General features: G+C 55.9%; 1 protein-coding gene across 1 annotated transcript in view; it reads right to left on the bottom strand.

Annotated features, from left to right (window-relative positions):
- Positions 1-621: 621 nt before the first annotated feature.
- The window catches only part of RFX1 (regulatory factor X1), a 30,209-nt gene continuing 12,443 nt past the window's right edge, over positions 622-18,387 (bottom strand). The window contains exons 3-17 of the mRNA XM_023763951.1: positions 14,909-15,018; positions 14,606-14,689; positions 13,873-13,980; positions 12,786-12,902; positions 11,613-11,708; positions 10,068-10,162; positions 7,084-7,453; positions 4,480-4,661; positions 3,546-3,665; positions 3,337-3,452; positions 3,001-3,119; positions 2,810-2,919; positions 2,287-2,438; positions 2,108-2,205; positions 622-851 (exon numbers count right to left, since the gene is read on the bottom strand). Coding sequence (XP_023619719.1) covers positions 678-851; positions 2,108-2,205; positions 2,287-2,438; positions 2,810-2,919; positions 3,001-3,119; positions 3,337-3,452; positions 3,546-3,665; positions 4,480-4,661; positions 7,084-7,453; positions 10,068-10,162; positions 11,613-11,708; positions 12,786-12,902; positions 13,873-13,980; positions 14,606-14,689; positions 14,909-15,018 — 2,051 coding nt within the window. The 3' untranslated portion in view covers positions 622-677. The remainder of the gene's footprint in view (positions 852-2,107; positions 2,206-2,286; positions 2,439-2,809; positions 2,920-3,000; positions 3,120-3,336; positions 3,453-3,545; positions 3,666-4,479; positions 4,662-7,083; positions 7,454-10,067; positions 10,163-11,612; positions 11,709-12,785; positions 12,903-13,872; positions 13,981-14,605; positions 14,690-14,908; positions 15,019-18,387) is intronic.

Consider the following 18,387-nt stretch of genomic DNA (forward strand, 5'->3'; position numbering starts at 1 on the left):
GACGGCGATGGGGGTCTCTCCCTTGGCCTGAGCCACTCGGTGCTCGATCAGGTAGTACATGTACTCATCGTAGAGCAGCCGGATGAGGTGGAAGGAGCCGAAGCTGGCCGCGCTGCGCAGGGTCAGGTCCCGAATCACCATGGAGCTGGGGCAGCAGCGGGGAGGAGGAGTGAGGCCGGTTCCGCCCCTCCATCCCTGGTGCCCCCATCCCCGCTGCAGGATCCAGCAAGCCCAGCTACCCTAGCCCCGTCCCCCCCCCCCCCAGGCTTCTGTGGGGTGTGCACCAGTAAGAGTGGAAGGCCCTAGCTCCCCTGCCCCCCCTCCCAAGACATCTGCCTTCATAAAAGACCACCTAAGCCCCTTTGGCCCCGCCCCTCCCGGATCCCGCCCCTCCGGGCGCACCTGTAGAAGGACCACTTGAGGAGGAAGAGCTTGGCGGCCTTGGGAAAGCCGGTGCTGCCCTGGTAGGGCTTGAGCACCTGACTCACGACGCCATCCAGCCAGGCCGCCCACTGCTCCAATGAGTTCTGCTGCTGAAGCGTCACCTTGAAGTCCTGCTCCAGCCGCTGCACTACTCGGTCCTCGCAGCGGCACACCCACGAGGCCTGCTCCTGGGCACAGTGGGAGGGCGTCCCCTGACTCAGCCGCCGATCCAGGCTCACCCAGCCTGGCTTTACTCACCTGCCCTGCCCTGTGCTCACCTGCACGTTGGCGAAGTCCACTCGGTTGAGGTCGCTCAGCATCTGATTGATCTGCGCCGTGTTCTGCAGCACAGCGCGTGCCGCCTGCGCCAAGTGGTTAAGCGACGTGTACCGCCGCAGCGTCTGCGCAAAGGCGCCAGCAGCTGCCACCTGGGGGCGAGGGGAGGGGGGGCTTGTGGCTTCCGTGGAACCCACACCCACTGCAACCTCTCTGAGCCCTTTTCTTCTCCTAAGTAGGATGGGGGTATATCTCATTGCTTTTGTTGGGAGAGCAAGAGGTTGGAAATGTCAAATTTTGGGTATCCACCCACCCAAAGCATGAGTCCCCCCACCCCGCCAAAATCAATGGTTTATACCTGACCACCGTTGTTATTATTATGAAAGGACACAACAGAAAATCTGAGTGCACTGCCCAGAAAGGGCATTGCTTCAATAAATTTCATTCTATTATGTTTTTACTATTCCAGTGAATGTCAGCTCCACAAGGTGGAGTTTGGTTCATCTTGGTCACTGTTGTGCTGCCAGCACTAAGAACCACGCTGGGCATACAGTAGGCACTTAACAAATGTGTTTAATCAATGAATGAATACATGAGTCCTGCCAGTTCTGAAGTGCTTCCCCCTGGATCCAGCTTCTACTCTCTCCCCACAGGCCCCCAGCCCTGCCTGTGTCCGGCGTATCCAGGGGTGGTTTTTTAGACATCAGTTCTGTTTAGCTGTCTTGTTAGCATTTTACGAAAAGAAAAAAAACACGTGTTTTTTTTTTCCTTCTTTGCTCAAGAGCAAGCACATACCATCCAATTCCTCACATCTAAGTAGTTGGTGAATGTGTAGCATTGATAAAGAGGGCTATTGTTCTGTTTCCTTATCAGTGTAACTCCTTTTTTTTTTTAAAGATTTTATCTATTTCTGAACACTTAAAGCACTTTCTGTTGAGGTTGTCTGAAGAAAACTACTTCAAGTTTGCAGTTTGTGTGTGTGTGTGTGTTTTTTAACTCCTCACGGGAGGACATGCTCAATGATTTCAGAGAGAGAGGAAGAGAGAGAGAAAGATAGATGTGAGAGAGAAACATCCATCAGTTGCCTCCCGAATGCACGCAGACCGGGAATCTAACCTACCACCTTTCTGTATAAAGGATGACACTCTCACCACTAAGCCACACTGCCCAGGGCTGCAGTTGGTTTTTAAGATTCTGTGTTGTGAGGTATTGTTTCAGAAATGGGCAACTGAGGAAGCTAGTTTGTAAAGACAATGCCCAAAGCTCACTCCCAGGGGACAGGCAGGGGGATAAATCTTATTGCCTTTTTGGGCAGCGGTACTGAGACCCAGCCCGGAGCCCCCAGACCTTGGCCCTGCAGCCGGGAGGAAGGAGCTAGGCTGAACCCAGGCTGGCCCCTCACCCTCACCTTCACCCGCAACATCTCCTCAGGGATGTTCACCATGGCATGAGTGAGCCAGCTTTCCAGGCTCTTGGCAAAGTTCCGGATTGCTTGGGTCAAGGCACCTGTGGGTGGCAGTGGGAGCTGATGAGGACTGAGGGGTGGGGGCAGGGAGTGGGGTGGAGGGGCAGCAGCAGTGCACTCACTGGGGATGGGCCGCAGCACGTCAGGGATAAGGATTTCCACCAGGCCCTGGTACAGCACGTTGTCACAGTGCTTGGTCCACTGCAGCACCGGCTCGAACTTGGACAGCAGCACCAAGCTGGCCTTGGGCAGCCGCTTCTCAGCCTCGTCGTGCCTGCAGACACCCCGTCTTGAGTCAGGCAGGTGCTCCCTGCCTCTGTCTAACCCTTAAGGTCAGGCTGACATAGGCTCAGTGCCCCCAGGGTCCGATGGGTCTTATACTTTGCATACTGGGACACAGGCACCCACCTACCCACTGCAGGGAAGACATGATTCAGTGGGGCACCCCATCCCATGCACTCAGTGTCAGACCTATACACACTCTGGAGGGGGCTCAGAAGGCCATGTTTACCTCACCAACTGCAGGAGCCAGGCAGGCACCCCCATTCCTGCAAGATGCCTGAGGTCCAGCCACCCCAGCTCTGGTTCTGACTCACAAAGTCCTCCCCTTCCTCCCCTCCTCCCCGCTCTCTCCCAGGGACTCACACGGCCAGCGGTGGTGCCTCACTGGACTGGTTGAGGTTGTACCTCCAGAAGGTTTTCCACAGCGTCTCCACCAGGGTGAACTGCAGGTTCACCATGACGTCAACGATGGCCTATTGGGGAGGCCGGACATTCAGGGTCATTGGTGGACAGCGTGGCCCTCCCTCACCCCACCTACCTGCCAGGCGCCCTACCTCACAGTGTTCCCGGTACAGGACCTGGAAGGCCTTGATGTCCCCAGGCCCGATGCCCTCGGGCAGCACTTTGCCCTGGATGTCAAGCTCTGAGAAGTCAGGGAGGCTCCTGGAGGCATCTGGGGGCAGGAAGGGACACCATGAGGCCCTTTGTCCCCTACCTGCCTGTCTCCTTGGAGCCTCATCCTGGGATCTGATTAAGTGGTTACCACTTTCCTACCAAGCGGGAGTCCCCCCTGTGCAGTGGGGGATGACAAGGCTCAGGGAGGGCAAGTGAACCAGCTGGGACCACAAACCCTGACCCAGGCCCCGGCCCATAGGCCAGGGGGCTCTCACCCAGGAACTGCTGGTACTGCTGGACCTGGGCGCTGATGTCTGACAGCCCGGTGGCCTGCTGTGGCCCCACGGCCACACCGTTGGTCATGCCCTCCATCTTCTGGATGGGCTTGAGCCTGGGGGAGAAGGGGTGGGCGGGGCAATTGGGTGGGGGTCAGCCAGAACACCCTTTTTCACCCATCAGTGCAGGGTCCAGCTTGCCCTCTTACCTCTGCTTTTGTGAGAAGGGCTGGCCTCGCATAGCCATGTGCTGTTGGTCCTCCATCAGCCGCAGCAGAGGTGAGCTGGCCTTGATGCGCAGGCCATAGTAGTGGTACTTGGAGTTGCCCCTGAGAGTGAGGTGGAAGGTGAGGGCTGGGCTGGGGAGGCCACTAGTCATCCACCGGGAGCTTCATATCACACCCGCTTGGGGGCCAGAAAGAGCCCACAGCGGGGAGACACATTCCACAGCAAAGACTTGTTGACCACTAGTCATAAGAACATGCTAGGTGCTGTTCTGAGCTCTGAGCACATACAAATCCACCTGCTCCTCATCCCTACCCTATGAAGACTGCTTGGACAGGTGAGGAAATGGAGGCATAGCGAAATGCAGCACTTTGCTCAAGGCTATGAGGTGATGCTGAAGCTGGGAACTGGAACCGAGATGCATGCATAGGCCCAGGGGTTGCCAAAGAGAGGCAGGGAAGGGTGGGTTCGTGGAATGGCTCCCTGTTCCTTCCTGTGTGAATTCAATGACTCGAGCCTTGATAAAGCACTGACTGTGTGCAGCCCCTGCACTGGCAAGATGTATGCATTTCAACACCAGAAGACAGATTAGAAACAAGGGAAGTAACATGAAAGGCATGTTGGACAATGGGAAGTGCTAAGGAGAAAAAGTAAGCAGGGAAGGGTGAAAGTTAGGAGTGTCAGAGAGGTAGGGAAAGGCTGCAGTTTTAGTTAAGGGGACTCAAGGTTGTTTGAGTTGAGGTGAGGAAAAGCACACAAGGCAGAAGGCACACCTGGTGCAAAGGCCCTGGGGTGGAAAGCTGTCCAGAGGCCAGTGGGGCTGGAGGGGAGTGAGCAAGGGCATGAGAGAGGTAACTGAGACCCAGGATAACTTGGAGTGGGGTGGTCCTTGTGGCTATCAGGGGCAGGTGGCCCCACCTGGTGCCCAGACGGCGGGTGCGCAAGCCCATGAAGACAGAGCGGATGAGCTTGCCAAAGGAGGCGGCATTGACGGGCTCCAGCTTCTGCTCCTGGCAGTGCAGTAGGTAGTGGCAGTAGAGGGTGCTCCGTGGCAGACTCACGCCCTCGGCCGTCTCATAGTTGTCCAGGAGCCACTGGACCTGGGGCCAGGTGGAGATGGAAGAGTGCTAAGAATTGCTACAGTATCATCCCTTATCCATGGTTTTGCTTTTTGCAGTTTCAGCTACCCAAGGTCAACCACAGTCCAAAATATTCAATTTCCCCAGCCATCAACACTGTCTGCTCCTGACATCCAACCATTGACAATGTCATGGCTCAATGATCCAGGATCACTGAAGTGACATGTCACAAAGTCAGCAGTAGCCTATGACACTATGTCACATATGTCATTCACTTCACTTCATCTCATCATGTAGGCACTGCATCAGCTCTCATCATCACAAGAAGAGTGAGTACAATACAATAAGATATTTTGAGAGAGACCATATTCACATAACTTTTATTACAACATATTGTTATAATTATTCTATTTTATTATAAGTTGTTGTTGTTAATCCCTGACTGTGCCTTTAAACTAAACTTCATCATAGGTATGTATATGTAGGAATAAACACGGTATATGTAGGATTCAGGCATCCACTGGGGGTCTTGGAATGAATCCCCCATGGGTAAGGTGGTAGTACTCATTGTCTAGTGCTCTCTGTACCAATTTCCAATTGTGAACCCGACAACTACAATGTAGGGCATATCCTATCACAATGACCCATGGGAATTCTCTAGAACCACACTGTCTAATATCGTCACTGTCAGCTACATATAGCTATGTAAATACAAATTTAATTTATGCTAAGTGGAAAAAGCAATGTCAAAAGGTCACAGGCAGTAAGATTCCATTCATAGACATTCTCAAAATGACAATATAGATATGGGAACAGATCCGTGGTTGCAGAGGGTTAGGGATGTGGGGAGGGAGGAGGGCGCCATGACTAGGAAGGCTTAGCATGAGGGAGACCTTTGTGGTGCTGAAACAGTTCTGCATCTTGACCTTGGTAGTGGTTTCCAAATCTACACACACAGCAGCAGACACCCACGCTACAGCAATGCTGGCTGCCTCACTGGATACTGTACTGCAGTTATGTCAAACGTAACGCGTGGGGGTAACCTGGGGAAGGGCGCATGGGATATCTCTACTATTTTTGCAGTTTCTTTTGACTCTAAAATTGTATCAAAATAGTTTAAAGAAAGCAACTCAACTCAGTTCCTTGGTGACCCCGCCAAATTTCAAGTGCTTAATAGCCACATGTGGCCAGAGGCCTCTGTATTGAGCATTTATATCACCAGAGAACGTTCTATTGGACAGCACTCCTCTATCAGCATGTCTGCAAACTGTGGGTAAGGACCCTTTAGGGGATCATTAAGTTGGTTAGTGGGTCACACCAGCATTAAGGAAAACTAGACTAGCCCTGGCTGGGTAGCTCAGTTGGTCAGAACACTGTCCCAATACATCAAGGTTGCGTGTTCGATCCCCAGTCAAGACACATACAAGAAAAAAACCAATGAATGCATAAATAAGTAAAAAACCAATGAATGCATAAATAAGTGGAACAAATTGATGTTTCTCTCTCTCTTCCTTCCTCCCTCTCGCTCTGAAATCAATAACTAAAAAAAAAAAAAAAAAAAAAAAAAAAAAAATAGAAAAAAAGAAAAGAAAACTAGACTAGAAGTCAGGGTATGTAAGGGAGGTCCCTACCTTCTGAGAAAGTGTCCATCTGAGTTATGTGGTCCACAATGGGTCACCATGCACATGGACAGTAGTTAAAAAAGTGGGGAAGCCCCTTGGTTGGGGTGACTCAGTGATCAGAGTGTCAGCCCTCACACCAGAGTCACGGGTTCAATTCCTGGTCAAGGGCACATACCTGGGTTGCAGGTTTGATCCCCAGTTGGGGAGTGTATGGGAGGCAACCAATCGATGTTTCTCTCTCACATGGATGTTTCTCTCTCTACCCCCCGCCTCTCCTTCCCTTCCACTCTCTCTAAAAAAAAATCAATAGAAAAAATATCCTCAAGTGAGGATTAACAACAAAAACGGGGAAGACATCACTCCGGACCCCCGTGCTCGGTGAGGACAGGGGCCACCTGTAATTACCAGGCCCTGACCCAGCCATGGTAACGGAGCTGATGGGGGCCCATTGGCGTTGGGACCCAAGGCTGCCCAAGTGATTGCATACAGCCACCTCCTGGCAGAGGGAGGTATCTCAGTGCCGCCCAGATGCACAAAGAACCTTGCTCAGGGCAGCTCCCCTCATGATGGTGCCTGCCTCTCCCTCTCCTTGCTATCTATCTGCTACTATCAATTATAATCAGAGTGACACTTCTTGAGGTACCACTCTAAGAGCTTCATGCATATTAATTGAGGCTCAGAGGGACTGAATAATTTGTCTAAGGCCAAACAGTGATCATTCAATCCTGGGCCATCTTCCTCTGAGCACTATGGTGCCAGGTTACCTAGTTGTCTGCAGGGGTCTCACCACCCGCCTCCCAGGGGCCAGGGTTGGTACTTACAGTGGCTGGTGAGGCACGGGTGGTATGGGAGTAGGACTGGCTGGCACTGCCCAGCATGTAGCCACCTTGGATCACGTAGGTGCCTGCTCCGCCGCTGCCGCCGCTGCTGCCTCCACCACTGCCCCCGCCACCGGCTCCATTGCCACCACTGCCACCGTTGCTGCTGTTGCTGGCCCCGCCCCCGCTGCTGGTAGGGCTGGCGACAACCTGGCTGCCAGACACGTACATGGGCACGGAGCCACTGCTGGCCACTGCCTGGGAGGTGGCAGGCGTGCTGACCTGGGCAGCCGTGCCTGCAGCCTCATAGTAGCTGGTGCCTGCGGTTTGCGTGTACAGCGGTGTCTCGGGGTAGGGGTAGGTGCTGGAACGGCTGAGAACGAAGCAGAAGGAGGGGAGTCAGGGGCAAGAGCTGGGGAACGAGGGGCATGAAGGAGGGAGTTCCTATAGGTGTGGGCTTCCAGGATTGGAGCAAGAAGCCACAGCCTAAGTGTCAGACCAGGCACCACCCCAAGTGCTTAATGAGCAAATTTTCATTGAATCCACATGGGAGTCCCCAGCTCACAGGTGAGGAAGCTAAAACAAAAGGGCTACATGCCCAGTGAGTGGCTCAGATGGGAGTGCCAGCCCATCCTGTACACCAAAAGGTTCTGAGTTCAATTCCCAGTCAGGGCACATACCTAGGTTGCAGGTTCGATCCCTGGTTGGGGAGTGTATGGGAGGCAACTGATTTATATTTCTGTCTCACATTGATGTTTTTCTCTCTCTCTAAAACAAATCAATAAAAAAACATATCCTCGGGTGAGGATAAAAACAAACAAACAACTGCCTCCCAAAGTTTATTTTTTTAAAAAGGTCTAGTTAACTTGCAACAGGCCACCTGTACGCTGGGAAGGTACTGTACTAGGCACTGTGGACCCACAGTGTGTGAGACACAAAGGGCCCACCTAGGAGAGTTAATGTTCTAGTGGGGGAGCCAGAAAAGAAGCCTAATGCAAAGGTACATTGAGGGCACTGTATCAGGTGGTACGTGCCCTAGAGGAGAACAAGACGGGAAGGGGGTGCTGAACAAAGGGAGGCTGGCTCTACTTCTAAATCCAGTGGCCACCCTGAGTGCAGATGCATTTTTTTTGTGTGGATCCAGCAACCTATTCTGCCCTGGAGAGTTCTCCTCCAGCTATCCCAGGACCTGCCTCAGATGCTGCTGGCTCAAGGGGGTGCAGAGGGGTTGGGTGGGGGCACCTCTCTCACTGTCTCACTAGACATCATTGGACATAGTTTTCATTTTTGAGCCCTCCCAACAATTAGTGATTTAAAATAACATTAAATTTTACAAGTCCAGAAAGATAGGAAGGCCAGTACGGGAAGCCCTGGCTTAGAAGGTGCTGTTGGAGCCATCTCATGAAGGAAGCAGGAGAGGAAGCCTTGCTACAAATTAGAAGGAAGCAGGAGAGGAAGCCAAGGCTGCAAATTGTAGCAAGAGAGTAAAAATGACTGGGTTTATCTTCAGTGGGCTGTTACGTAAAAGGCGATGGAATCCTACATAGGGGTGAGAGGAGGAGGGTGGAGGAGGAAGCTCTCATGATCCTGCCAAAGGACAAGTTCCATAACATTCCATTAGGTGAACAAAAGAGGGAATGGTGCAGACGGTGTGTTGGTAAGAGAGGGGAGATTAAGGTGAATTTCTTATCTACGTCTGCCATCTGTATGCCATCCATAGGAGCCCCTGGGGGCAGCCCGGAGAGGGAGTTGGTGGGTCCAAGAGTGGTGAGAGGCTAACCACTGAGGTGAGTGGCCCTGCCCATCAGACACCTGGATGCAGATCTTGATCAAATGCCCACATCTACCAAATGAGTGACACCGAGAGTGGTGACCTGAGCTGGCACTAGTAAGTGTTCACACATTCCCGTGACGGGGACCACAGCCAGGACCAGTCCAGTTCCCCACATGCATAACTTATTCCAAAAAAAATATTGCATCTATTTGCTGAATGACTGACTGAATGAATGTGTGCATCTCTGGTATTGGCCTGGACAGGGACAGAGGCACAGAGGCTGTGGCTTTTACTAGGGCAGGGATCAAGGCCCATCAAGAGCTGGGAATCCAGGAATGAGCCACTGTGAGGAAGAGACAGAAGATTCAGTGTCCCAAGAACTTCATATAGCAAAACTGATGGTAAAATGGACCACATGGAATCACACATACTGTAATCACAGAGGGAAGAATTCAAACAGAAGCAAGGGACAGACACTACCAAGGGAAGCAGATGGAGCCACCCTGCGACCCCAGGCCTGGGCTCATGGCTCATCTACCTGATGTGACATGTATTTATGTGCCATGCGCAGTCCCAGGGAGTGGAAGTCACCTATGTGTCAGCTGGGTGGGGTCTGGCTTTGTTGTTCATGCTATGTCTGTACAGTGGAGCATTCACAGTGTTGAAAGAGGGTAACTGCGACCCATATGAGCAAATAGAGGGCAAGATTTGAGCTACACATTGGGGAAAGAAATAAGGGATAGAACATGCTGCCTCTATTTCTGAACAAAGAAAGGGTGGTTTCTATTCTCAGATTATCTCTGGGAGGAAACAAAAAAATAGGTCAGAGTGCCCGCCCTGGGCAAGGTGGGGGTTAAGGAGTGAAGGCAACTTCTTTTTCACTGTTTAACATTCCATGTTCCTTAGAAATTTTTATCTTGTAAAATTTTTAATTAAAAATTGTTTTCGTAGGAGGCTAAAAACCAGGCCCATCTGACTCCAAAGCCCCAGGTTATGCTGGATCCCTTTCCCAACCTACAGGGTCCTCCCTGCTTCACCTTTGCCTGTGGCTGCTGGCTGCCCCTGGGGAGCACCCACCATCTGTCTGTCACCTGAGGCCTTGAGGGCCGGCTGGTCCCCTGAGGACTGGGACTGGGCCCTCCAGTCCTGGGGGTCCCGAGCAGACCTATGATCCTAATCCTGTCCCCCCCCCCCCAGTTTTCCCCCCACTCACATGGCACTGGTCGTGTAGCTGGCATCACCGCCCTCCACATACTGCACTTGGCTGGAGTACACATGTGGGACAGGTACCTGCTGGAGCTGCTGCACCTGCCGCGGGACAAAGAGCATGCAGAGGGTCAAGAGGTGAACCAGCTCCTCCTCCTCTGCCCCTGAAAGGCTAGTGGCAACCCAGCCTCCCCGGTCACCTGGCTCCCAGGCTGGCAGGCTGCACTTCTGGGCTCTCTGAACACACAATAAACAGGACCAGGAGCCAGAGCCCAGGAGCTGCGGCCTCTGCCAGGGCTGGGAATCAGGCAGAGCTGTGTCAGAAGCTAGGACTCTGCTCCACTTGGGGACAGCAAGGGTGGGGCCTGAGGCGGGACAAACAGAGGGAAGCCCAGACAGGTTCTACTGTGGGTGTGAAAGCTGGACCCCAGGGGCAGAGCCAACCACTGGGACAAGGCTGTCGCTAAAGCCAGAGCCTGGAACTACAGACAGGGCCTCATGGATAGAGTCTGCACTAGGGACTGACCCCTGGTTTGCAGGGTGGGACCTGGAAATCTAATACGGGATTTAGGGGCAGAGACAGGGTTCGGGAGTGGGGCCCAGTTTGTAGGATGGAACTTGGAACCTCCCACAGGGCTTTAGGGGCGGGGCTTACATACCCCACCCCTATGTGGGGCGGAGCCTGGGACCTGGAACTGGCTTTGGGGAGGGAGTCAAAGGTGGGTCCCCAAGACTGGCTGGCCTGAGGGGGTGTCCAGGGCCTAAGGGGCCGGGCGCAGGCCGGGGCCAGCGGAACCCGCCCCCGCCCGCCCCTTGTCCCTCCACCTACTTTGAGGGCCGTGGCAGCCGTGCCGAACACTAGCACCTGGGGGACTCTCTGGATCCTGACCCTCTGGTCGGGGCTGGCTGGGGCCGGGAGCCCAGGCAGTGGCTCGAGGACCACTTTCTGCTGCGGCAGGAGCAGGTGTGGGGGCAGCACGCCCACCAGCTCCACCCACTGCTCAGCGCCCGGATCGTAATGGGGCGGCAGCAGCTCGGGGCTGCCTAGCTGCGGGGCCTCGCCGCTGCACGCGGGTTGGAGCGACGGTGGCTCCGGGGCCAGCGCGCCAGGCCCGGGCCCGGGCGTGGGCGGCCGGGGTGGCGGCTCCGGCGGCGGCGTGGGCCTGCGCTCTCGCTGCTCTGCCTTCCTAGCGGGAAACTGACTGCCTGAGCTCTGGAGGACAAACAGAGACACTGCGGGGTAACCAGGGCTTCAGGCCTCCGCCCACCGGGATGCTGAGCTCGCGCAGAGCCCGACCAAAAAATCCTTGCGCCGCGGTCTCCGGGAGATGGGACCCCAGATTATTCTCTCAGCAAAACCTGGGCCCTGAAATGCCAGGTGCCAGGGAAGGGGAAGCCCACAGCCAGAGGTGGAGCCCAGTGTGGGGCTAGGCCCTTAGGACCCCAGGGGCGTTCTATTCCCTCCCTGCGGCCTGAGGGGCCTGCAACCCTCCCCAGTCCAGCCCAGGACCAGCCCCAGTCTGCCCAGATGTAGGTGGGGGAGCTATAGTACCTCTTGAGCCACATGAACTGGCTGGAGCCCCTGCACCGTGAGTGGCTGCACAGGGCTGGCTTTGGGTGCCTGCGGAGTGGCCTGGACCACAGACCTCTGGGGAGGGAAAAGGGAATCAGACCATGGTGATAATGGCAATGATGGTGGCAAACCCATCCCTAAGCACCCACCCCCGGCCCATATGCACTCATATAAGCCTGGGAGCAGCCTGGTAAGAAAGAGGCCACCTTCTCCAACTTCTCACAGCCGGCCCTGCACCAAGTGCCTTCCAGGTTCATTACCACATTGACCCTGGGCACTGTCCCAGGTGTGGAATCCAGGCTCAGCAAGGCAAGGCTGAGGGGAAGTGACAAGGCTGAGAGATGAACTAGAAACTGGCTGAGGGAGTCCCTGCTTTCTGGCTCCACTCCCTTCAGGCTTATCCCACTCTCCCATGTCCAGGATTCCCACTGTCCTCAATTCCATGCTATGGTGGGGGTTCAGGTATCACCTTCAGGGCACAGGGAGGGACAGAGGCTGAGGTGGGGTGGGGAAGTGATGAGTCGTGGGGCATAGACTCAAACCCAGGTCTGGATATTCAGAGGGGCTGTGGTGCCAGGCAGAATATCTGTGATTCCTTTGGGGTACAGTTCTGCTTCCTTTGGGGAGAGGATCTATGCTTTTATCCGGTTTCTGAGGGTTGGGAATGCACCAGTGTCAGTGATAACAACCAGATGACAGACAACCCTCACCTCTCACCTAACCTGCCCTGGGTACCATGGCTGGTGGCTCAGAGCACCACCTCCTCCAGAATGCTGGAAACGGATTGGAGGCTAGGGCTTCTCCCTGAGTCTCTTAGGAGTGAGCCAGGACTTGGCCTTGGGGCTCCTGCAGGCAAATCGGCCCAAAGAGGTCAAAGTTGTTTCTCAAAGTTGTTTCTAGCGCCTGCTCCGGGTTAGGTGCCTCCCACAGGACCACATTTCATCCTCACAGCAGCTCCAACCACACTGACCCTAGGCCCCAGGACAGAAGCCATTATTTAGAGTAGGGTGCTGGGTCTGGAGAGAGGCAGAAGCGCTTGCCAAGGTTCCCGGTGGCAGGACTCCCATCTGCCCAGCTCTCAGCCCTAGAAGGCTACAGAGGCTGCCTGGCCAGGACCCCTCGCCCCAGCTGCCGCCCGCCTTGGCCTGGCACCTCTTGGGTGACAGGGACACTCTGCTGGACGCCGTGGACCTGCAGCTGCTGTGGCACCGTGCCCGTGGGGGCCCCAGCCGTCTTGCTGGAGGAGCTGTTGGCCTGCACTGGCGACCGCTACAAGGAAAGAAAACACGGAGTGATGCCTGATAAAACCCTTCTCAGGAAGGCTATCCCCAAGAGCTGCTGGGGGCGGCAACAGCCAGTGGGGGCATGTCCCAACCACCTACACTGGTAACCGGCTGCATTCTGTGCACCCAAATGCCTAGTCCTGGCCACAAGCTGGCCACTACTGGGTACGGCTGGCTATTCAGCCCAGAGGTGCTGGTGAGCAGACCCATCTTCCCCAGTGAAGACAGCTGGACTCCAGCCTCAGCCCAGGCCATCTGCTGCCTCCATAACTGGAGAGGCCGCAGCCCTGAGGTAAGGAAAGACAACCTAATTTCCAGATATGCTGAGGCACAGATGACAATGGACATGCCCCAGAGCTACACAGCTATGAGTGGTGGCACCAGGCACTGCCCCCAGGTAAGCTGGTTACAGAGCCCCTGTGAGCTCTGGGCCATGCTGGTATCATTAGCTACTTTATATGTAGAAAATTCTGGGCACAGAAGGCTCTGAGGGCCTTCCCAGAGTCCTCCAGGAGAAAATGGCTGAGCTAGGGAATCTGAACCCAAGCTCCTAATGTGGACACCCATGCTCCAGCCCCATAGCCTGCCTACCTGCTTCTAACATTCTTGAAGATATTTGGGGGTCCCCAGATCCCACCCTGTGGTCCGAGGAAGTGCCTCTACCCAGCCTGTAGAGGGCAGAAGGGCCTACTTTGCCTCCTGTGATGCATTCCTGAGCTGGAGCTGAGGCCCAGGAAACTTATTCCTCCTGAAGGTGGCAGGATCAGGAATCGGGCAGCCAAGCCACCCTGCCCGGGGTCAAAGAGGGTATCAGAGCTGGGGGTGGAGAGGGCTGGAGGATTCTGGAGAGCAAGTGGGCTTAGGAGGGGGGCGGGAGCTCCAAGTATACTATGGGGGTACCTGGCTAACCTGGGGAGGAGGAAGTGGGGAGGGTAGCTGACAGAGCCACCACCTACCTCAGGGGGTGAGTGCACCTGCTGGGTGCCATGCACTGTCAGGGAGACTTGGCCTGCTTTGACGCCCGGGGCTGTGCTCTGCACTACCAGCCGCTGCGTGGGGAGAGCCTGGAGCCGGGAGGGAGAAGCACCACAGTTCACTGATGACAAGCTGCACAGTTTTAATGAGCATTAACGCGCATCTGTGTTGAGCCAGACAACATCCCAGTGCTGCATGCTTAGCTCACGGAATCTCCCAGACCAGCCCCGATGCAGCACAGTCCTTGTCCCCACTTCAGAGGTTGACAGTGAGGCTCAGTACAGCAACTGTGCTTGCCTGAGGTCTTGGAGCCCATAAGCAGCAGAGCCAGGGTTTGTGTCCAGGGAGTTTCACCCCTGAACCTGACAGGACTGTCCTGGTCTGTACGGAGGCCGGCATGCCACCTATAGCCTTCCAGGGGACAGAGCAGAGCCCTTGCAGTCCCTGTGCTGGCCTTGGGTTCTCTGCTTGGGGACCAGCTGGACCTGCAAGCCACCTTTCTGACTGCCAAGCTGGACCTGCAAGCCACCTTTCTGACTGCCAATCGTAGTTCTTTCTGTTAAGGTGATTTGTGCGGCTCCTTCCCTGATGGGGCAGCCCCTATATGGGCTCATGTCCTAGATGCTGGCGAGGGCAGATCCCCGAAGGCTATCAAGGGCTGGTTCTGCACCCTGGGAAGGCTGTGAGGGCCAGGGCCAGACATGACAGACTTACCTGCGGGGGCACAGAGATGTTGGTGAGCTGGAGGGGTGACATGTGGCCTGGCTTGGTCTGCACACTTGTCTGGACCAGCAGCCGCTGCGGGGGCAAAAAGGAAAGCCCTGAGTCGTGCTGACTTCCCCATGAGGACCAGCCCAGGTGGGTGGAGGGGCAGCTGAAATGAACATCTTGATAAGGACAGGTAAGCAGATGGCTCTGGCAGTGGATCAGGAGGGAAGGCCAGGTACCCTTAGCCACAGCCCCACTGCCTCCCTCATGTGCCCTTCCCACCTGGCCCTGGGAAGGGGTGTGTCCTACCTGCTGGGTTCCTTGCACCTGCTGAACCACCTGAGTGGGGACTCCAGTCTGGCTGGCCGTAGAGCCTGGGCTGGCCTCTGACACAGTCTCACTGGCCCGCATGGCACCTTCTGGGAGGAGGAGTCATAGGGTCTGCTCTGCCTCTGCCCCTGCTCCCACCCTGAGCCTGAGTCTGAGCCCATGTGGATGGGATGATACAATCTGAGGCAGACCCTTGATGGGGCCAGGCCTCTGCAAGAGTCCTGCCTGCCCCCTGGTCAGCCCTGCCCATGTTCATTGGGGTGGAGGCCAGAAGCAGCCCCACCCCCACCCCCACCCACCTTATCCCACAGCCAGACTAGAAGGGGTAACCAGAAAGCCACGATGCAGTGGAGGCCTAGAGGGCTGAACCCCCTTTTCCCAACAGATAGGACTTGTAGCCAGGCAGTGACTGGCCTCCCACCTCGGTAGCCCTGGAAGGAAGAGGTGCTGCAGCCACTTTCCCTGAAATGGCCTGTGGCTTCCCAGGAATTGCAGCTGATTAGAGGAGTGGTCCCAGAAGACCTTGTAGGCCAGTGGCTGAGAGCCCCCTCCCTCTCCACTGTCCCAGCCTTTCTGTCCTCAGTGGAGTGGGGGCAGGCTGGTACTCACGCTGAAGGGCAGCCGAGAAGAGGCAATCATAGAACATGGTGCCCCCTCACCGTCCGTCCCCCCCTCCTGTGTCCCGGGGAGCCTGTCCTGTGCTCCTCACTCCTGGCCCACCTCTTCGGAAACAGCAGGGCTCGAGGGCAGGTTTATTATACCTGCAACCTTGGAGAGCTAATCCCCCCAGTGGAAGCAGAGCTCCCAGCTGCCCTCTTGGAATAAACACTCCCCTCCCAGCAGGTGTGGCCAAGCAGGGCCTCCTAGGGGCTGGGGCTGCGGCTGGGGCTGGGACTGCACTGCACGGACAGGAGGGAGGCTGGTACCCAGAGATACTATCAGACCGGCACAGGTAGAGTTTCATGCATATTTCACTGAGTGATTAACGAGAGCTGGGGGCAAGAGCAGGGAGGGTGAAGTGTTCCTGAAAGGTGTGGGCTGGGAGACCCTGCCCCCAGCCAGGAAGCCACTTACCCTGCCCCTCTGTGTGGCCTGATTTGCTCCCAACAGTTCCAGAGGTTGGGGTGGGGCTGGGGGCACACACGTGCCTGCCCTCTAATGTGCTGCCACAAGCAGCCAAGGTCCCAGCCCCACTTCCTGGGTCCCCTGGCAAGATTGGGGGGGGGAGGAAAGGAGGGCTAGGACTAACTCTAGTGCTTCTGGTGCCCCAGGAGCTGCACTAGGGTCTTCCTGGGCAGCTGGAGATGGAAGGAACTTTTATTACCCCTAATTTCAGATAAGGCTACAGAGACTGGAAGAAAGAAACTGACTTGGCCGAGGTCACCCGGCTGGGAACAGGCAGGTCAGGACACTGGCCCATGTCTGTGCCCACGTGAATCTCACGCTATGCATGGAACCCAGAGTCGTAGGTCACACCTGGGCGAGGCCCCATGGGCAGTGGTGTGCAGACTCAGGCATGTGGGTACAGGGGCCTATGGGGACAACACAAGGTCCAGAGCATCCCAGGGTGAGACTCAGCCTCCAAAGCAAGGAGCTGGGCCTTGGTTATGTGGAAATACCAGGAGAAGGGCCCAGCCAGAGCAAAAGGGCTACCCCAGGTAGACGCAAGAACCTCAGGGGCCAAGTCTGGAGCAGAGCACATGAATGTGTGTGTTAGGTAGTGGGGAGCAGTGGCCAGATGTGGGAGGAGGTATTGGGGGAAGCCTCCCATTGGTCACATTTGGGGCCGGCATTAGGATAACCCCAGGCCTGCTTGGCCAGCTGCCTCTGCAGCCAGTTCCAGAAAGCATGGATTCCTGTTTTGCTGGAATCTTTCCTGAGCTGTGAGGGAGGAGGCCTTCCCTGAGAGGCCCCCCCTGGAAGAAACCTGAGAAAACCCTGAGTCACGTGAGGAGCCCAGCACACCTGGGTGTCCGTGGAGCCCAGCCCAAGGGATGATGCCCAACCAAGGAGGCCCGTGGCAGGTTTGGCCTGGCGCGGAGTGGGCAGGGAGTTGCAGGGGGTGGGAGGGCTGGTCCCCGACACCTTCTAGGCCCAGAGGCTCCGATGAAAACGCCAAGGCTGATCCTCGAGCGGGACCCTCAGAATATCAGACATCTGTCTGGGACAGGGAAGCCTGGGAAGCAGTCTTGCCCGTCTCCTGTGCCTGGGGTGGCCCCCAGGCTGGGACAAAGGAAGATGAGCAGGTAAGGTGTCAGAGTCTATTCCTCGGATGAGGGGCTTCCTGTGCGGCCCCTGTCTGCCTGTGTCTTGCCTAAGGTGTGAGTGTCGGGGAGTGGGGAGTCTGAGAGCGTTTGCATCTGTCTGTCTGCCATCTCCGTTCTAGGCATGTGCATGAGATCAGGGAGGGCCCCACTGTCTCCAGACTCTAGTCAGGAAGTGGCAGCTGATTTCCTGTCCCTCAGTCTGGTGAGTATCTCATCTTCCCTGGACCCTGCACTTCCCCTTCAAGACCCATTCATACCTCCAATGCCATGAGCTACTTGGGGGAAGCTGAGAGGCCCATTCCCCACGGACAATAGATGGGGTAGTGTGGCCCTCTCTCTCCTAGTCCTGGCTCCCAGGGATGATTTCAGTCAGGAGGACTTGGGGGAGGGGGACCTCTAGGCCTCTGCTGCTCCCATGGTCCTGGGTCCCTTGTCGGTCCTGACCTCGGTGAGGAAACCACACCCCCCACCCCATGCCCCTCTCCCAGGCACAAGTCTTTGGGACTCCCAAGGACTCCAAGTGAGAGAGAAGCAGGGAAGAGAAGCTGGACACGGTCCCTGCTTCAGGCTAGCCCCATCCCTGGCAGGCAGGCTTGGTTTCACTGTCCAGGGGACACTGCCAGGACCCACAGAGCCCTCTTTCCACCTCGAGTTTCTGGCAAGAGTCTGGTGGCCTCTGAAGATGGGATTCATGGATCTAGAAGATGGTTTCTGAGCAGAGAAACTTGAGCTGCTTTCCCATCACCTCCAAAGTCACCTTAGGGCAGAGCCCACGAGGACAGAGCTGGATGACCTGCCTTCTGGTGCCGCCTTGGCTGGCTGCCAGCCTGGGCTCCAAGTCTGGGTCCAGGCCCTTCCCTGCCCCCTCCCTGAAACTCCCTGGGTCCCTGGTCAGCTCAGATTGCTTCTGGCCCTGGAGGAGCCCCAGGCACCTTGCTGCATTTGCTGGTGTCACTTACAGCTCCACCTCCCTACCCCAGGACTGGCTCACATGGCCCAGAGGCCACCCTTAGATACAAAGAGACACTAACCTGGAAGAAGGTCACAGTAGACCCCCTAGGAAATCACTGCAAGGGGATGGGGGAGGGGTCGACAGAGCAGCAAGTGCAGTTGCAGGGTGCTAGCCAACCTCCCCTTCCTCAGAACAGATCTAGGAAACATCACCCAGACACCCTTCTGGGGATAGCTCAC

The sequence above is a fragment of the Myotis lucifugus genome, unplaced genomic scaffold, assembly GCF_000147115.1.
Source record: "Myotis lucifugus unplaced genomic scaffold, Myoluc2.0 scaffold_310, whole genome shotgun sequence".
In the NCBI taxonomy this organism is placed as follows: Eukaryota; Metazoa; Chordata; class Mammalia; order Chiroptera; family Vespertilionidae; genus Myotis; species Myotis lucifugus.